The 19,110-nt window shown below is 39.5% G+C and overlaps 1 protein-coding gene across 3 annotated transcripts in view; it reads right to left on the bottom strand.

Annotated features, from left to right (window-relative positions):
- The window catches only part of alk (ALK receptor tyrosine kinase), a 306,393-nt gene extending 294,705 nt beyond the window's left edge, over positions 1-11,688 (bottom strand). For all 3 annotated transcript variants that reach the window (XM_088294165.1, XM_088294324.1, XM_088294243.1), the window contains exon 1: positions 10,495-11,688. In XM_088294165.1, coding sequence (XP_088150291.1) covers positions 10,495-11,230 — 736 coding nt within the window. In that variant the 5' untranslated portion in view covers positions 11,231-11,688. The remainder of the gene's footprint in view (positions 1-10,494) is intronic.
- Positions 11,689-19,110: the final 7,422 nt, after the last annotated feature.

The following is a 19,110-nucleotide window of genomic DNA, read 5'->3' as shown; positions in this document are numbered from 1 at the left end:
AAAGCTCACTGGCCGTGCCTCATTGCATTACAAAGACCCCAACAAATGTGCCCTCCTCTGCTTCCTGTTTATCATGCCTTTAAATTTCTATTTCTTCTTGCAGGTCATCTTCCCGTTCATTGATTTTTTTTTTCTTAAATGTAGGCCTATTAGAAACTCAAAGCAAACGATGATCAATGAATTTGAAGGATCTGACAAGGGTGTGGTCAAGTGAAAACGCAGGATTTAGGCTGAAGATCATACTTGATACATGTTTATGGTGTGTCTTTGTGGAATTTGCAACCTAATGTCGACATCAGACTGCACGATTATAGCCCAATTTTGGGTTGACAAAAAGGTAGTGTCTGGTAGTCGATTTTGAGTTGTCTTGACGCATCGTATCAATCACATACTCAACAATTGGTCATTTGGTTTCATGACCCTCACCAATATCTGGCATATCAGAAATTTTGTACATCTCACCGCATGCAACTTGTCTTACTTTGTCCTTTGATTGATTCTTCGGAAGACAGTGTTATGACGAGAAGCTGCATATGGTGCGCACATACGAACAATCCAAATGGTGAAAAGAAGGAACAGACATTAGGGAGGAAATATTGGAAAGTATATGTCGCGTTAAGAGTCCTGCTACATTTGCTGACTGTACGATTAGCAAACGGGATCGTGTCCATAGTCTCTTCTTTCCCTTTTTTTTTTTTTTTACTTTGCCTAGCAGAAAACAACCACACACAATGCCTCCGTCGACGTGACTTTGGCAGCTGCTACCTTCACTGGGACATTGTATTCACAATAACCCCTTTTGAGTGGATTTGCGTCTTGTTTGTAATTGTAACGTATTTTGGTCCAACAATAAATTCTTTTATCAATGTTGTTTCATGTTTGTTTGTATGGTAATACTGTTTTTTTATTTTTTTTTATTTCATCAGTTAAGAAAATGAAGGTAAAGGAAAAACGTGCATATACACACACACACACACACATGCACACATATATATATGTATATATATATATACGTATATATATATATATATATATATATATATATATATATATATATACGTATATATATATATATACATAGATAGCTAGATAGATAGAGAGATAGATAGATAGCTATAATTTTATTTTAATTAATTTGCTGCATTAACGTGAAGTAATGTCATTGATGTCATACCATTTCATAGTTGATACTCCCTTGAACTATCATAATCCTGCCTACACACTCATTTCACACTAATTAAAGTCGGATCAGAGTTCAATTTTCTAATTCACACCTAAACTGTAATTCATAGTGGAATTATTGCAAAATTCAGGCATTATGCATATCATATTTATCCGTGTTACATCAAGAACTGTGTGTGTGCGTGCGTGTGCGTGTGGGGGTGTGTCGGTGTGTGTGTGTCCGTGTTGTGTTTTAATAGTATCCAATTCAAGTCACCGGTGTAAATAAAAATTTGGATTATTTACATTGTGCTTTGCAAAGTGTTGCCAACTAATTTTAAGTGAAAAAAGTAATGTGATCATTTCACACCCCTAATCGCCACAGGCCACACCAACACCTCCCAATGGCTGTAACCAGAACCACCAGAACCGTAACAATTTACATGATTTGCACAAAACACACAAACAATTTACTGCCACTGACTTGAGCAAATATTGCACAAAAACAGCATACATTAAAAATAAAAAATCTATGTCCTCTATTCCAAGTATGTTATATTTTTTCCCTTCTCTTTTGAATTTTCCCTTTTGGCAATAAAGGAAATATAAGACACCCTGAGATTGTTTTTCTCACTGTTTGTGTTAGTAATTGAATTCTAAAAATGAATTGGCGCGCAATGTAGTATTTCTCTAAATAAATGTGCAAGCAACAATAATCCTATTGAGATTTAAAGCCGTTTAATGAAATGTAATTATAGAGCCATTAATATTTAATGTTTTGTTGTTGATTGCTAGACAGACCATCTAAATATATTAAACCTACACACTTACTGACAATTTCATATGCCTTGAAAAAATATCCCACGTATACCGACTATCTATCTATCTATCTATCTATCAACTTAATGGAGGGAGACACATTTTTTCATCATCATTGCAATATTGTAAACAGTTAAATCTGGTGATTGATTGTGAAGGGAAGAAAATGTTGACTCTCAAAGTGGCTCAGCGTTTGAACTGGTCAGACGACACGTTCTGAGAACCGCTCATAAAAGATTTAGCCTTCAACAAAACAAAAGAGCTAGCCTTCAACCAAATAAACACGTAATGTGTTTTTTTTTTTCTCGTGCTAAAGACTCTTGTGCATAAAAACTACGATTCAAGGATTTTGTCACCAAACAGCAAACAGACATTAACTGTAATTTGGTGCATTATTGAGTGCAATTTTGTGCATTTTCTTCGTCAAAATCAACACTCACAAATGTAATCCGGTTCTGTTCGTCTGACATGTCTTTCTAAATCCCCCCAAAATTTGGATTACTCATGTCGTAAAGACGTTGTGTAAGAGCCAATCCGTGAGCAACTAAATTGATCGTGCAATTTAAGAAAAAAATCAACAAAACAAAGCTTTGGAAAAAGGTGGACATGCTGTAGCTAATGAAAACGAGGACCAACAAAAACTAACCTTTGTAATTCAACAAATATAGTCCAAGCAAAGGATTCCCAATGATTCTTAGAATTTGTCTTATTCATGACCAAAAATCAAGTCAAATTTTGTCCATAATACCAGCATAGAGCATTGCGTATTAAATGAGCTGCATGACTTTGAAAAAGACTTTACAAGTCATATATGGTGCTGGTCATCTTGTGACAATGACAACCGCCAGCTACTCGACGCAGTAATCAGACTGAGGAGTACTTCAAGCAACAGGCTGCTGTCTCTGTCCTGCTAAAGAACACAAACGAAGAAAGAATTTCCCCCCACAAGTCATATGGCTCTAAAATTCCTCCCAGAATTGGAGGGCATCCAGCTCCTGAGTTCGGAAGCGACATTATGACCAGTGCACCTTAAGATCACTTAACTATATTGCACTGAATGCACATCAGGGCAACCTCTACACAAGTCACTTTTAGAATTCCATTTCTAGTTGATTGCTTTTTCATTTACTTTTTGCCTTTTTATCACTATTGAATCATTTTTAACGGTTTTAACTACTGCCTGTCATAGATTGTTCGCATGTATTTTTTTGCGATGTTTTGTAACGGTGATTGCTTCTACTGGATTTCCTTTGGGATCGATAAAGTATCCTGGTATCTAAATGATATACTTTAATCCCTCCTCCATCATGGGTGTTGCATTTCAGATAAGTGAAATCCCTGACAGAGAAATAACCGATTGAAATACTCCTTAGGCATGTTTTTATGGCACTTAATTTTCCTTTCAATCTTTAAACACACAAAAAATGAACATATACATTTATTAATGAGAGCGAGTAAAAGCAATGGGTAACACAAAAATATTGCCGATTGTTCTGTGTTTACAGTACTGCAAACAACTCAGTTTTTTCCAAACCTACAAACTTATCATCTCACAGTATACATCAATATTCATGCCCGAAGATGTACATTATAAAATGAACCTACTGCTGTTGCTTTCTGTGGCGTTTAAAAGCACAATTAGAGAAAGGATAACGTTGAATAATTTTTAACAAAATTCATCTGAAAGTAAGTTGTGTCACACCATCTAGATCAGGCGTGGGCAAACTACGGCCCCGGGGCCACATGTAGCCCATTAAACGTTTTAATCCGGCCCGCCGAACTTGAAAAAATTAAATGAATAGACGTAGTTATGTTTTATTTTCAAAATACTGTGGTTTTTCAAAGACATATATATTGTTATAACACTTTTGTTCACTTTTATTTAGAATGAAATGTATTTTTTTTTCTCAGATGAGGTGATGTTACCAAAACATCTGCTCCTGGTTCGGCCCCTCTGTCAAATTTTAGAACCCATGGTGGCCCGCCAATCAAAAAGTTTGCCCACTCCCGATCAAGATCATTTCATCAAGTAAACCCCAACTAGACGAGCTTTACCCGGAACTATTGTACTGTCTATTTGTTAAGTTTGCATATGTGTTTAAAAATAAATAATAATTTAACACTAGAATTGCCATTGCTGGTTAAAGACCTGAAGCTGGTTAAGGACCTGAAGCCTCACAAAAATAAATGTCAAAGTACTGCTAAAAGCAACTTCCAGCCTTGTTCACTTCTCCCATTATAGAAGTGAAACATCAGAGGGAAGCACTCATGTACAGCATGTACTTCGCTTCATAGCAAGCCTTAAGCATTACTTGGGCGCAGAGGCTTCTTAAAAGCATCACCATTAATCAAACAGGCAGCTTGCAGGCATGTATAAATAGCTAAAACATCAGGTGAAGAGTAGGCGAAGACACTGCTGAATAAGAAGTGAAAAGGGAATTCACAGCCAAAGTCACCTTGAGTGCAGTGAATTTGCAAAACACAGATATGGGCCTAAACATCAATCAGGATGCGCAATATCCTAAAATGCATTAGCGGAAGAATATTAAGTCACATGCATTTGGACATTTTGCAGAGACGTCACAATGATACATGTTCAAAATTGCTGTATGTAATCTTACAACTCAAATTACAAAATTAGAAAAATGAGATTTGAGGTTAGGCTCTGTGACTGTCATAAAAACTTTATTTTTTAGCAGATTTAAAGTAGGGCATCACATTACAATCCACTCTTCTTTTCAAAAATGTATGTCTGCCATGATAAGAGTAATTGCCTTCAAGTTAAGGTTTCCTGAACACTGGGTCATCACAATGCGCCGTGTTTGCAATGCTTGCCATGCGGGAGTCCATGTGAATAAAACATTGGCATGCATATGCATGTGACGCCAATAAAATACATGGTTGCGTAAGTTCAGTAACGCAGCCACATGTGCCATTCTGGTGAAATGGCGTTTATCATGTAGATGTTGTGCATGTCTCATTATTTTCAAGGACGAATTGATCAGTTTATACATCTAACATATGCTCTCTGGCCACAACATTAAGGACAGTGAAGTAAAATAAAAAATGTGATCCAGTGCGAAAACTACAATAAAAAAAATTTAATCTGCAAAGATAATATTCTCATTTCTGACACAGTCAAACAGCTCATAGTTCTAAATGTTCATACAATGGTTGAATAGTATTACACAGTGTAGCACTAAGGCAGCTAAAATAAGTGAACCAAAAAAATAAAAATCCTTTGATTATACAATTATTCTAATTGCTGTGGCTAGTTGGTGCAAATATACTTTATCATTCTTTGAATATATTTTAAATGTTTAATTAAGCCTCAGTATTCACCCACTCAGTAATTTACATTTAAAACTGTCATCCCGGTTAAGACAGAACACTGCATTGCATATCGGCACTGTCAGGCGGAATTCTAGTAAAAACAAAATTTTACAGGAGGTCCAAAAAAATATATATATATTATATATTATATTGCTATTGCACACTCACATCAACATAATACTAACTAAAAAAAATACATTAAATTGCTAATTTATCGCTGTCATTAATTAAAATAGTACAAAGCCGGCGACAGCAAGGTACTTCAAAGTCTGCGGTCGCATGAAAAAAGCCTTTGAAAACATCACAAAAGGAAATGTCTGCCCGAAAACATCTTCATATGGTGAGTGATGCAATAAATAAAGTACCGTATTTTCTGAACTATAACACTTTTTTCCACAGGTTGATTAGTCCTGCAACTTATATTCTGAAGCGGCTTATACATGGGGAAAAAAACGTAATATTGCAGACAGCCACAAGAGGGCACTTTGGATGTATGCACCAATATCTTCTATTCCTTATAAAGACATGAAAAAATGTAATTTCACAGACAGCCAAGGGAAGGCACTCTAGACTTATGACTTTAGACTAATCTAAAAAAAGACGCTATCAGCGCACAGACAAAAAACACTGGACACCTTTTCTGTTCATGTTTATTTTTTGTGTAATTAGTTAACCTTGTGTTAGCATATCTTTCACCTAATATGCCTGTTCTCTATTCTTTTATTTCTGTTATCACTTGCCTTCCAAGATGAAAGGTCTGTTTTTGATCTAGAATTTCGTAAAATAGGTTACCCGTAAAAAATGTTTTTCTAGAATAGACTACTGTGATGCATTTTACTTTGGAGTCAGCCAGTCCTCCCTCAAGTGCCTCTAATTGGTGCAAAATGCTGCTGCTCGTCTTTTAACTGGAGCTCGGAAGACGGAGAACATAACCCCAATCTTATATGTATATGTGTTTATGTGTTTTAGTTTGTGTTCTAATTTCCTGCTAATTTATATTACATCATAAGGAGATCAATTTGTTACAGTTCCAGTTGCTGTGAAACGCACTACATAAATAAAGTTATATTGAATTGTATTGCATTATTCCTCATTATACATTTTTGAGCTGGTTGGACTAATACTCCAGAGCAATTTATAGGCAATTTATAGGTAATGAGACAACTAACCCCATCCCTTGGGTGGATATGAATATGAAACAGAGACCTAATTAAATTAATAATCCAGGGAATCTTAATATTTTCACTCATTATTGTCTAAAAACAAAAAAAAAAACGTCAAATAGAGACGGATGACAAGTTCTGCAAAACGAGAAAACTGAAGTAGTTTGCCACATCTGTGCAACACAGGCAGCAGTATTTTTGTGTGAGTAGGTGTTTTCAAGCTTTTTTCAACACTTTAAATTGGCTAAAATGAAGTAAAAATTTCACACGAAGTGGGGACGGGGACATGACCCTAACCGTGGGCATACAAGGTGTGACTTGTGAGGTGTAACCGCCGCCAAACCACCTGGGCTTTGGTGGGTTGTCACATCAGACAGCGGAGTAAATTGATCATAGAGATGTATTAATAATTAAGGGGCTTGTCATTCTGACTCCCTATCGATTTTTCAATTAGCAGTTGATTGATATAAGCTTTTAACATCAGTAGCCTCATTGATTACGAGTTCAACCTCTATTCTTGCTATGTCATGTCACTTTTCCTTTGGGCTTCAGTGCAAATCACAGGTGAAAGGAAACATCCCCGCGGATGTGTTCATCGTAACCAAATTTTGTTTTGTTTTTGTCTAACTATTAGCTATTGTGAATTTTAATGTTTGCTCGAAGTTACGGGCGTGAGAAATCGCAGACTGCTCTCACCCTCTCAGCGCACATGGTGACACGGGTATACGCACCACACATGGCATTTCTGCACGCATTCCTTCATTTCCATCCGAGTTGAATCTGCAAACAGGACACCACACCATTCCCACTTTCATGAAAATTTCAAAGTCGGACAGTAAGCGCACATTTACACTCGCCACGGACGTCCCGCTGCAGACAACACAAGGTTCACTCTCTTCAGGAAGTCCAAACATGGGCGTAGTTTACAAGCCCTTTAAATGAGTTTTGAGAATTTTTACATGCATTTCCAGTAATGTCACAAATACTGTCACTAATCACAAATACTAGCGCACATTCAGTTCTGGATGACAATTCGCTGGGAGGTGCAGTATGCGACAAACAAACAGATTTTTCTCTCTCCTGATTCGGCTCTTTTGCTTTAGGACATCTGGCAACAATGAGCAATAATATCTGATAAGGTTTCTATCATTGTAGTCGTTTCATGTCTGATAACACAGAAGCAGCGATTGCGGTGGAATGAATGAACGAATACATGATGACTGTGTTGCGCTATCATGCGTCCTGTTCGGAATATTCTGATTAAGAATGTTTGGTTGTACTGTTGGATTGTATTTTAAGCCCTCTCACAGGAGGGTAGCGTGAGGATGCTGATGAGATCACACGAGTGTGTATTTGTTTTAGGGCAATAAGGAGGGCGGGGGGGGGGGGGGGATCTACAAATGCACCACTTTTCATACAAGCGTGTTGGCAGCAGATTTTCACTCGAGGGTAGGAATGTGCATATTAACAAAACTGGGATGCCCTTTGTGTTACAGTGTGTTGGTTATTGTTTTGAAAGCTATTACAACACCACTTAGTAACACTAACAGAGTCTACAAAAGTCGAGGTCAACTTGATCACACCTTCGCCTGGTTTCAAACGCTTGCTCTTGCGCAAACAACTCACAGTAATTCTTTTCCCCTTAAGGCCCACTGTTCAAGTAAGTAATAAATTCATCCAGCGGAGGTTCAAGTATTGATTCCTGAAGACATGTTTGCATGGTTGTCAAATTATTCTGGGTGCCGTACTAGCCATTTATTCCAATGCTAATAGCCAGTATTTGACTTGAGGCTGTAGAAAACAAGCATGCACATTAAATGGAGAAATGTCAAAATCAACCAACCTACAGCGGCATGTTTTTTTTGTCCTTTGATTGACTTTCACTCGATACAGATTGTGACGTCTGGAAGGAGGACTCGTGAAAAACAGCACCCACTCTTCTATGAGCACTCATCTTGTGAAGGGCTGGCGATTGAGTAGCACTCCAACACAGCAGCACAACTGAGGTTATACTTTTCACTGGTGATGGAATACATGCTTGACATACGATGCAGTTCAGTCGCACACCACAAGTTTTTCAATCAATCAAAACTGAGCATTAATACAAGTTGAAAATATGGTGTATTGGACTTTCTTACAAGTAGGCTTAATGTTGAGTCCAATAAGGGTTAAAGGTCGCGGTTTGATTCCTGCTGCAGACAAAACGGTAAACTTGCCGTTGGACAAGGCATCAAACTAGTTTCTGAGTGAGAAAGGCCTCAAATTATCCCCCGACTCATCTTAGTACAGCAATGTTTGTGGACACCATCCTCTTTCCCCGCATGCCTTCATGTTTTTGGTCTGTTTCTCCGTGCCGCGTAAAACATGCTATACGATGTATTCAACAATGATCCAAATCACTTTTTCTATCCATGTTGTGTACTGATAATCCTGTTCACGGCTGACAAGAGATTGAGTCAATCCCAGCTGACACGTCAGGTGAGTGAACCACAACACTAGCAGAGCAAAATTTATAGAATTAGAACAATAATTGTTAAATATTTACAAGCTCAGTATAATAAAGCGTTATTTTCTATTGTGGTTGAAAACATGTGGGACATTCAACATACCGTGAGTCGCAAAATTCATTTGTTTTTGGGGGCTATAATACATTAGTCACATTAATGTTGCCAAATGACTGAAGTACTACATTGCTTTATTCTGCCTACAGCAATTGCAACGACATCTCAAATGTAATTGCACATTCGCTGGAGGCAATAGCACGTATGTGCGTAGTGATGCGCATCTCCCATATAACCACTATTGTCGTCCTTTGTAATGTAAACCTCCGATTTTATGAAGTCAAGGTGACCTGATCCCTACTTCATAATTTGTCAGTTCCAGAGGTCAACAGGTAGCCGGAGGTGCAATCGAGCAGATCAGTTTGACATTTCAGGGCTTATGCTGAGGTGGTGATAATTAAAAACATGACCTTAAAAAGATGAATGAAAAAAAAAAAATCACATCTTTCTCTGCTAACATTATCACTTGTGAGGGTTAGAATGTCTACGAGGTGCTTGCAGCAGTGGCCCAGTTAGTTGTCGTTGTGTCAGTGTGTGTGTCTTCGGGGATTTTTTTTTTTAATGATATACATAATATGACCGCTCAAACAGCGAAACCACAAAGCAAACACCAAATAGCAATAGGTCTTACTATTGTGGACTTTACTCTATTGCCTTCATCAGGTATTGCATAAGCATTTATTATACGTTGGATATGGACGCTTGCATCCAAGCATGCTCAAGCTCGGCTCTTTTTCTTGCTTTTGTCTGATGGGTTTCGTTGCATTTTTCTAGGACAGCCTCCCTCATCAAAGCGATTAAGCAATTACACTGATTGTGCCGATCCTCAGAAGAGAGCGGAAATATCCCCCGAGTATTGAGTGCTAAAGCATTCTTGGTGATAAAGACTTCATTTGTGCTGAATCACAATAATACCCTTTTGCTTCTTTTCAACCTTTTTTCCCCCGAGTGGGTGGCAAGGGGGACTTCGGTAGGAACGTAAGGAAAACCAAAAGGCCCTGCTTGGGCTTCTCAGTCACATATCAACTCATGCACGTTATAATTGAAATTATAAAATTCTCGCTGTATGTAAAATGATCAATATGGAGGCCCGAGAAGATAAACAAATAGCCACAACTGTGAATTAAATCAATGCACTTCATCTTTAAGTGCTGTTGTTGGCATCAGTAATGAAGCAGGAGCAAGAGGGGAATCAAGCTCAATCAGATCAGCTATTGACTGTTATTGCCTCCAAACACACAAACGCAGCCTCTTGCAGTGATAACATCAAACAACAATTTCCTCTGAATGCTAACGTCAACACATGCATAATTCTCAACATGAAAGCCAGTATTGCAACATGTGTGGAAAATATATATATATATTGCAGGGCGGAATCTATGCTAATAGTTTGGGGAGAGGTGCGGATGTGACCGAGACAATATGTGGAGGCAGAGAGCAGGGTGGTGAAGACTCACCCCGAGAGAGAATCTGGAGAAAGAGGCGGGGGTCCGCTACTCGTATGGCTGCCGTGTAGCGGTCCTCGATCCCGGGCACCTGTGCCTTTTTCTCGGGCATGAGTCGAACTCTCAGTCGGCCTCCGTCTGCACCAAGCCACCACTCCAGAATAGTTGTGAGGTCCATTTCCAGGGTGAGCACGGGTGCCTCGTCGTACACGGACAACCCCCCGCATCCCGTCCTGATGATATCCTCTCCTATTTCCACCACCACTTGATTTGATTTGCGACTGGCTTTGGTCAGACCTAATTTCAGAACTTTGGACAGCGGCCGCTTGGAAAAGAAAGGAAGCTGTCCATCAACAGACGTGTTACTTCTTGCAGACGCTGCAGACCTTTGGTCGACAAAGGTAGATATGGTTTTCTGTAAAGGTATGCAGTGCATTTTTAAGTTTGCACTCACTGTGTAACATCCTCTAAAAGTCTGGCAGTCTCCGTTTAGGGGTCTCTTAACAAACTCCGCCAGGTAAGAGCGCAGCAAAGAGGGAACCGCAAAATCCACAGCCAGTGTTTTCCTCTTCAACCGGGAGTTTATTGTTTGATTTAAGTCTCTTTTGCCCCCATTTTCCCCGCTGCCGCCACCACTGGTATTGCCGGAGACGGCCGCGGAGGCGTCTGTCGCCGCTGGCGAGGTGCACTGCAGCCCGGCGAAAAATACCGCAGAACAAACAACCAGAACCAAGAAGCGACTGTTCATTGTTGAAGCGATTGAAGTCCTCAAATCGGAAGAAGCAGTGTCTAATCCCACCGTTCACCGCTTCCTCCACTGCGTCTGTCACATATGCGCAGCGCAAAATCAGCAAGTGCGAAAGGAGCTCCTGCGTCTTTTTTTTTCTGGGGGTGGGGAAGCCGCGCGCGCACGTGGCTCAACGAAACAAGAGAAGATTTTTATTCTCCTGCCCTTCCTTCAGTCAGAAGTCTCTGTCTCTCTGTCTTCCTTGTGGTTTTCTCGATGGTTGGACCCAGCAGTCTCTCTACTGGTCGCTAATTGATATGCCGGTCTGGTCCGCGCCAGAAGCCCCTCAAAGACTCCCTGTCTCCTGGCACAGTTGCGTACAAGTGGTCTCTGTCAACAGCCACTTTCTTCCCTTAAAGGAGAAAAACACAAGGACATACGCATCCACACACGCAAAACTACACACTGAGTTAAAATATGCTGAACATCCGTAAACTTGGGAAGTGGAACGCTGATAAATTCCTTCTCTCTCTCTTTCTCTCTCTCTCTCACTCCCTCTCTCTCTCTCTCTCTGTCTATCTATCTCTCTCTCTATCTGTCTCTCTCTCTCCCTCTCTCTCATTTGAGTGCACAACTGGTCAGAACTGATGCATGCAAGCTCCAAATCGCCTGCCTCCGCCACACGCTAATAAATTCGGGGAAGTAATTCACACGTCCATTTGACGTCATTATGAGACGTTTTCCCCGTGCACGACTCCCACACAGCAGTCAGTCAAAAGTGGTTGAGGTAGTGACTGTCGACGCGATCCAGCGGTGCAGCCCTTGCGAAGCGTCTGGATTTATTGAAATGAAAAAAATAGTAGGCAGGACGTGAGCAGACAAACGTCCACGGTTGGTCTCCCGGGGATTACCATCGATTTACTGAGGTGTGACTGTCCCTCCTTGTTATGCGCAACTCAAACAGTTTCACTTTGTCTTTTAATTGTTAGTTGTGGGCTTAGTTATGTTTGGACAATTTTTCTCTTCTACCCCCCCCCCACCACCACTCTTTTCTTTCTCACTCTCTCTCTCGCTCTCTCTTTCTTTCTCTCTCTCTCTCTCTCTCTCTCTCTAGCCACTAGATGGCATGAGCACACATACCAATGTAACTGCTCACTCCTCATTTTCACAGAACAATCCATTATCGCCTAATTACTATTCATTTTCAGTATCTAATTAGAGCCTTAGCTACTCTAGGAGCATATGTGGGAGAAGGGAAAAACGAAATGAGACTACTGAAGAATTAGAGAATGGCAACAATGTAATTAATCCAAGGAGGGGAGAAGGGAGGATCAATATCAGGATTTATTTGATCCGATGTGGCAAATGTCAAAGTGGAATGTACAAATGGGGGAGGGGTGATACGGGGTTATGACAATTAGAAATCACAGTATGATGCAGTGTGATTCATACTAAACATGTTGAAGTAGAGTGGGACGGGTGAGCACTGCCGTCTCACATCCTAAGAGTTGTGAATTCCAACCCAGAGCTTTACATGTTCCACTTGTCCTTGGTTTCATTTTGACACGCACTGTATGTTAAGTTCATTAAAGACTAAATTTCCCGTGGGTGAACGTGAATGGTTGTTCGTCCTGTCAGCTCTGATAGATTAGTTAGCCAGTCCAGGGTGTGCAGTTACCCTTACCTTGGCGCCAGCCTCTGTTATAACGGGAACAGGATAGCAGCATAGGCAATGAATGTATGTGATGGGCACTGATGGATGTACGGCGCAAACTTTTGCTAAGGCGAAATACCGAACAAAACATGCAAATTACACTCGTCAATAGATTTTTTAACTTTTTTTTTTTTTTTAGTCAAACATGCAGGTAACATTTTAGATATTTTTTTGGACCTCCCACGGAGGATGAGAAGTTCTTTAAAAAAAAAAAGACAGGAGAGAGGGAGAGAGTGTTTGCAAAAACACAGAAGCGAAATGCGTGGCTATGTGAAGAAGCAATTGAGAGCCAAAACTAGCAACGAAAATTGCGTTTAATTTGAGCCAAAGGATAACGTGCAATCAATACAACCATCTCTATAGTGCAGTGCTATCTGGTCCAAGCACATCGGTGCATTTGTCTTGGGTAACAACAAGAGTCTGAGAAAGGTTCCGGTACACTGTAAAAACTTAACTTGAAAAATCCTAGTAAAGTTTTTTTCACTCAGAAATTCTAAATACATTTTACAATTGTATCAAAAGAAAAAAAACTCACCTTAGGGTTCAAGGACATTTTATTTATTTATTTGTATTCATTTGTTTTTTTTTACACAGCAAATTTCATACACAAGGTAACTCGATCTGGTGGAGGATCAAACCCCTAAACTCCAGAGAGAGCCACTCTACACCTGAGCTACGCCACTGCTACTATGTGTTTGTATATTACAGGTGTCAGGTGGAAACCTTAGTTGAGTTTTTGGTCTTTTGGAGACACCAGAAATAAACTCACACACGGTAAGAGAGCCATGACTCAGACATAGAGTAGCCGTCTCTTAATCTGGAGGTTGTAGGTCCAATCCTAAAACAGGTAAAGTGCTAATCCAAAACAGCAACAAAAAACCCACCGTAATGAAAGTAAATAGGTGGGATTACATAATTAATGTTGAAAAACATCATACATAGCTAAAGGGCTGTATTCATGAAATATTTTAATTGTTGGGTATTCAATTGTAACAATTTAATTAATGCATTTAAGAAAACAAACAATTAAGCCATTTATTCTCTACACCACACGCTATTACAGTTTTATGAAAAATGTTTGTTTTCCTGACCAATTCACACTTTCACTGTTTCAATGGCTAGTTTGAGTAATTTGGCATTCAGATAATTCCAATGAATAAAGGTTACATTTATGGCTACATGAAATGTGCGCAATTTCACAACAATAATGGAATTGCTTTTGTCACTATTGTTTTTTTACTAGAGTTAATTGGACTGGGAAGATTGACAACAAAGAGCGAGCTTGGTTTGGGATTGACTCACTTGAAATTCAAGGTGAGCTTTTCAATAAGACCAGAACATAGAGCATTTTCATTTCCTTGTTGTTTTTTGTCATCAACACACTCTGAACTATTCCTTTCTCATGTTTGATACCTTAAAACCTTTCAAGTACAACACAAAACAAATATTCAGATTTTCTTATCTGTCCCAACCACTGTTTTGATGCCTACAAAAAAGATTAATTCTGTTCACAGATGGTAGGGGTCCACTAAAAAAATAAATACACACACAAGTAAACAAACAAATAAAAAAATGCATAAAGGACATAAAATCATACATGCACTTAACCAATTCCTATAATCAAGACATGCCATGGAGCACAAGTGTCAAACCCAAGGCTCGGGGGCCAGATCCAGCCCCCCTCAACATTTTATGTGGCCAGCGAATGCCAATTTTAAAAACATTAAAATATTACAAGCATTTTTTTCTTTGTTACCAATCACACTTTTAAAATGATTTGAATGGGAGTTAAACAAACAACATTTTCCTGGATTCAGATGAAAAACTAGTTATTCATCTGTTCGTTGTGCATATGTAATAACAACATGATGAGGATGATTTATTTGGGTTCACTGTAGGGCCCACCGAGTGAAACCAAAACTATGATGCGGCCCCCAAGAAAAATGAATTTGACACCCCTGCCCTAGAGAATCAAAATACAACGCTATTACAACAACATGCAAACGTTATGGAATCATATTCTTTGGGCAGAAGAATCCAAGGTCATTCCCGTCACCCTGACAGCAAGAGCAATTTACAAAGAAGGAAAGGCAAGCCCATGATCTCCGCGCGCCTTATCATGTGTCAGAACGTTACATATTACATCGTGTACAGTTATGTAGGGCTTCTAATGGATTAGGATCTGAGCAGGGGTGGAGAAGACGACAGCGAATTGTAAGGTGGAGTGCATATAGTAATAGAGGAGGTCCCTGCTCACATTCAAACAAATAACGTGAAACCGATAGGGGAGCATGTCACAGGTATAATGACCTCAAACATTCCCCAAAAGATGCAAAGAAATGAAATGTTTCGCAATTGCCAGTGGCTGGATCTTAAAACAGTAAAGTATGCTCTTCATTTTGCGAGGACAAATGATATTTCCTTTCACTAGACCAAACTGAGAATGTGGTTACAGTGAAGGAATGGCAAAGCATAGAGGAAACTCATCCATGGCTGCCAGACTGGAATCAATCATTGACTGCAAAATATTGTGGTCATTTTCACTATTATCATTTTAGAGTTACTGCGTATAAAACACTGCAATCCATTCTTTTCAAACCTATTAGATAAAAGCTGCTTTTCAAATTATATCTTGATCGTTTCATTTCGAAAAAGAGATGTTTTTGCATGTGGTGTCTGCAGGTTATGAATAGTAAATGGGCTCTCACTTATATCGTGTTTTTTTACCTTTGTTACTCAAAGTGCTTCACACTATTACCTCATCCACTGACTGATGACATACCATCAGGAGCAACTGGAGGTTCAGTATCTTGCTCAAGGATACATCGACGTGGTCACAAAGGGATATTTCAGACAACCCGGCTGAAATTGTTGTGCGAATACTGACTGCTGTGTACAAAGTTCAGCACTCGTTTAATCAGACCACAACATATCCCACATGTGTTTGGGAGATTCCTTTTTTTTTTTTTTTTTTTTTTTTCAAAATTCACCGAAACAAAGGTCAAACCTTTTGTCCATCATTCCAAAAGGGATGTTTCTTCTCATCATCATAGTAGCACTACAGCTCAGAGAGAAGGGGTCCATTTTCCTTTACTTGGACCTGTTACAAACGGGAGGAGACTACAGAACAGTTCAACATAGTATAGTCGGGAAAAGCTTACGAGAACATCCAAAATTTATTTGAGCTTAATCAGAGGCACTTTAAATGGTAGCAGGTGTGCCTTGACTCACATTTAACATGACTTTTAATGACGATTGTTGAATTCTTAACACAGTCACATCCCAGGTATAGAGGGCGTGCACACTTCTGCAAACGCATGATTCCAGTTGTTTATTTTTACTTTCCCTCAAAAACATTGAACTGGGTTATACAGGGTTTCGGCCATGGAGAGAGTTTTGAAATGATCTTTATTGGTCTCATTTTTTAATATTACAAAAATCTGGCGTGTGTGTGTAGTCATGCTGTCGACATGCCCACTGTGTCGCTCCTGCCTTCACGTTTCAGATAGCAAGCTAAACCACTAAAGACGGAATTTTCAGCAGCTCCTTTCCTGACCATTTGTTTGCTACGATGAGTCACAAGCCTGCACACTTAAGGTCAGTGGGGGAGTACTTGTGTGATAAATTACATACAGATAGGTTTTTACAGCAACCCTTCCCCCCTCAAGCATCACTTTTCATGGTCGATGGTGAACCTCATAAATCAGCAGATGAGTCACCACCCGTGGCTTTCCTTTCGTTCTGTACGATTTTCCCCCATACCCAGTCCATCTTCACTCCGCAAAGCGGCTCAATGCCCAACTAATGGGATGTTTTAAGAAGAAACATCGTCAATACATCGCTCCACAGGTGCAACTCTTTCTGTCTTTTTCCCTTCCCATAATTTGTATCTTTTTTTTCCTTGCATAACCAACTACCAGTCCTTGAGGAAGGAATCATGTATTTTTTTTAATGTTTCCTCTTATGACAAATTTTTCTGAGCTCCATAAATCGTAGCTCCGCAGGGTACGAGAAACAACATTAGGCTTTAAATAAAAAATGAAAGCACTGTTCAAGACTACTATAGTGTCTTGTTGACTGGCATAAGGTGTTCAGCGTGGTCATCTCTTACAGCACTGACTTACAGGTGTCGCGGTCAGCGTAGCATGATGAGTGGCAATTGCCTGAATGGTGTGTAGCTGCCGTGAAAGGCAAAGCTCATTTATTTCATTCCTTTATTTTAATAGTTTAATGCGGTTAAAAAGTACACAGAATAAATACATTATTTTGTGTTTATAATATAAAGTAAGTTATAATTTTCGGCTGTTTTGGTTTAATATTGTAGTAAAGGGGGGAACTTGTTTTTTGTTCCACATGTATAGAATGTTGTTTAGGGACGTAGTCATAGATGCACACAATGGCCAGAGGAGGCAATGTACTCTGAAGGGAAGGCAAGACAACAAGTCACGTTTGTGCGAAGATGTAACCTTTATTCCTTTTGAGTGAATGTGGCCAATGAGGTGACTATTGTGCTATTTACTTTCGTAATTGTTTTTGTGAGCCAACCTTATTTCTGTGCTAATTGTGTCTATATTGCTGTTCCCTTAGTTCTGACGGCATTGTTGGAATGTTGTTTTAACGTGTAAAAAGACATGTCGACAACATTAAATGGCTGTTAAAACCCAAGAACAAAGTTGAGCCTTGATTGAACTCGAAAGGAGTAACAGTCAGAACTCAGCCGCTTCGTGCTGGAGAGGAGGGAGAGCCGAGCCGCAGCGCCGACAACGAGCAGCTCGTTAAGGAGTGACGTCACTCTCTAGCATCGAAGGAAGGACCGACTGCTTGCACGGACTCCAGCGGCATCAAACAGAGGCCAGGAGTGGAGCGTGGTTAACCTACTACCAAGTAACATGTTTAGAACAAGCTAAATGTGAAGAAGTGGATTAACTGTGCTTACTGGAGGGACTCTTTGAATGCTTAAAAGTGTAACCTGCTGTGGGCTGAAGTTTTAGTTAGAAAATTGCTGTTTGCTAGAAATTACAGATATTAAGTTGAAATCAAGTTAATAACAAGGGTTTGACGATTTCTTTTAAAGAGAAAGTTGTTTTTTGCATTTTATATTGCAAGTCATTATTCTGGTGTACATTTAAAGTAATACTTTTTCCATTTGACGTTTTAATATAGTAAGGAGATTTAAGGTGTCTGCAATATAAATTTCTGTTCATGTTAGAATAAGAGATAATTTATGTTAAAACACAAAACAACAACATGTAAACGTGGTAGTTGAATTAAACCCACCTTATCAACCTAAACACATTTAAGTTAAAGTTAAATAGCAAATAGTAGAGAATACACATAGTTAAATGGCTGACGAACAAGACTGCGACAGTGAAACTATGGAGTTAAGACAAGAAGAATGCCTTGAAAAAGAAGCTACAAACGTGAGCTCACCTCAAGCAAGCACAAAACATGTCGCGGCAGCAGAGAGTTTGAGGAAAAGTGTGAGAATGAGAAAACTCACTGAGAAAGGCCAAACACAGCATGAAGAAAGACTAAATAAGCTTCAAGCTCGCTTTCAGGTCAGCTATGACAAATGGAAAGTTGCTGCTAAACAAGCTAAAACAGCACTTGATGACTCTGTTAGCACAATATTGCATGATCACATTCATCGAATTAAATGTGCCTCTGACGAAGTGAAACAAGCCTATGAAGAGTTGCGTCGTTGTGAAACACCTGATGGAAACATGCGCCGCAGAGTGGACACCTGTGATGCCATTTCTCATCGAATCGTACAGCAAGCACAAGCAAATCTTGCAGAAGACGAAAGTAAAGGTATGGAAAGATCACTGCACTGGAGTGAAGCTGGCTCAGTGTTCCTTCCAGCAGCTTCCCACAAATCTATGCACTCAGGTAGCGTACGTTCGAGCTACTCAAGCCAGTTGTCGATCAAAAGACAGGAAGCAGCAGCGGAACTAGCAGCATCTGAAGCTGCTCTCAAGGTGATGGAAGAAATGGAATGTGAAAGAAAGAAACTTGAACATCTTGAATTGCAGAACAAAGAAAGGCTTGCTAAACAGGAAGCAGAAAATGCAGAAACCCAAAGAATGTTAGAACAAAAGCGGAGAGAGCTTGAACGCTTAGAAACTGTAAAGCAAATGAATGCTGCAAAGGCACGGCTGATGGTGTATGAGCAAGAAAGCAACTCAGA

This window comes from Idiotropiscis lumnitzeri, chromosome 1 (assembly GCF_059441095.1).
Source record: "Idiotropiscis lumnitzeri isolate Australia: NSW breed Sydney's pygmy pipehorse chromosome 1, RoL_Ilum_1.0, whole genome shotgun sequence".
Classification (NCBI taxonomy): Eukaryota; Metazoa; Chordata; class Actinopteri; order Syngnathiformes; family Syngnathidae; genus Idiotropiscis; species Idiotropiscis lumnitzeri.
This window is presented reverse-complemented; position numbering and strand designations above follow the sequence as displayed.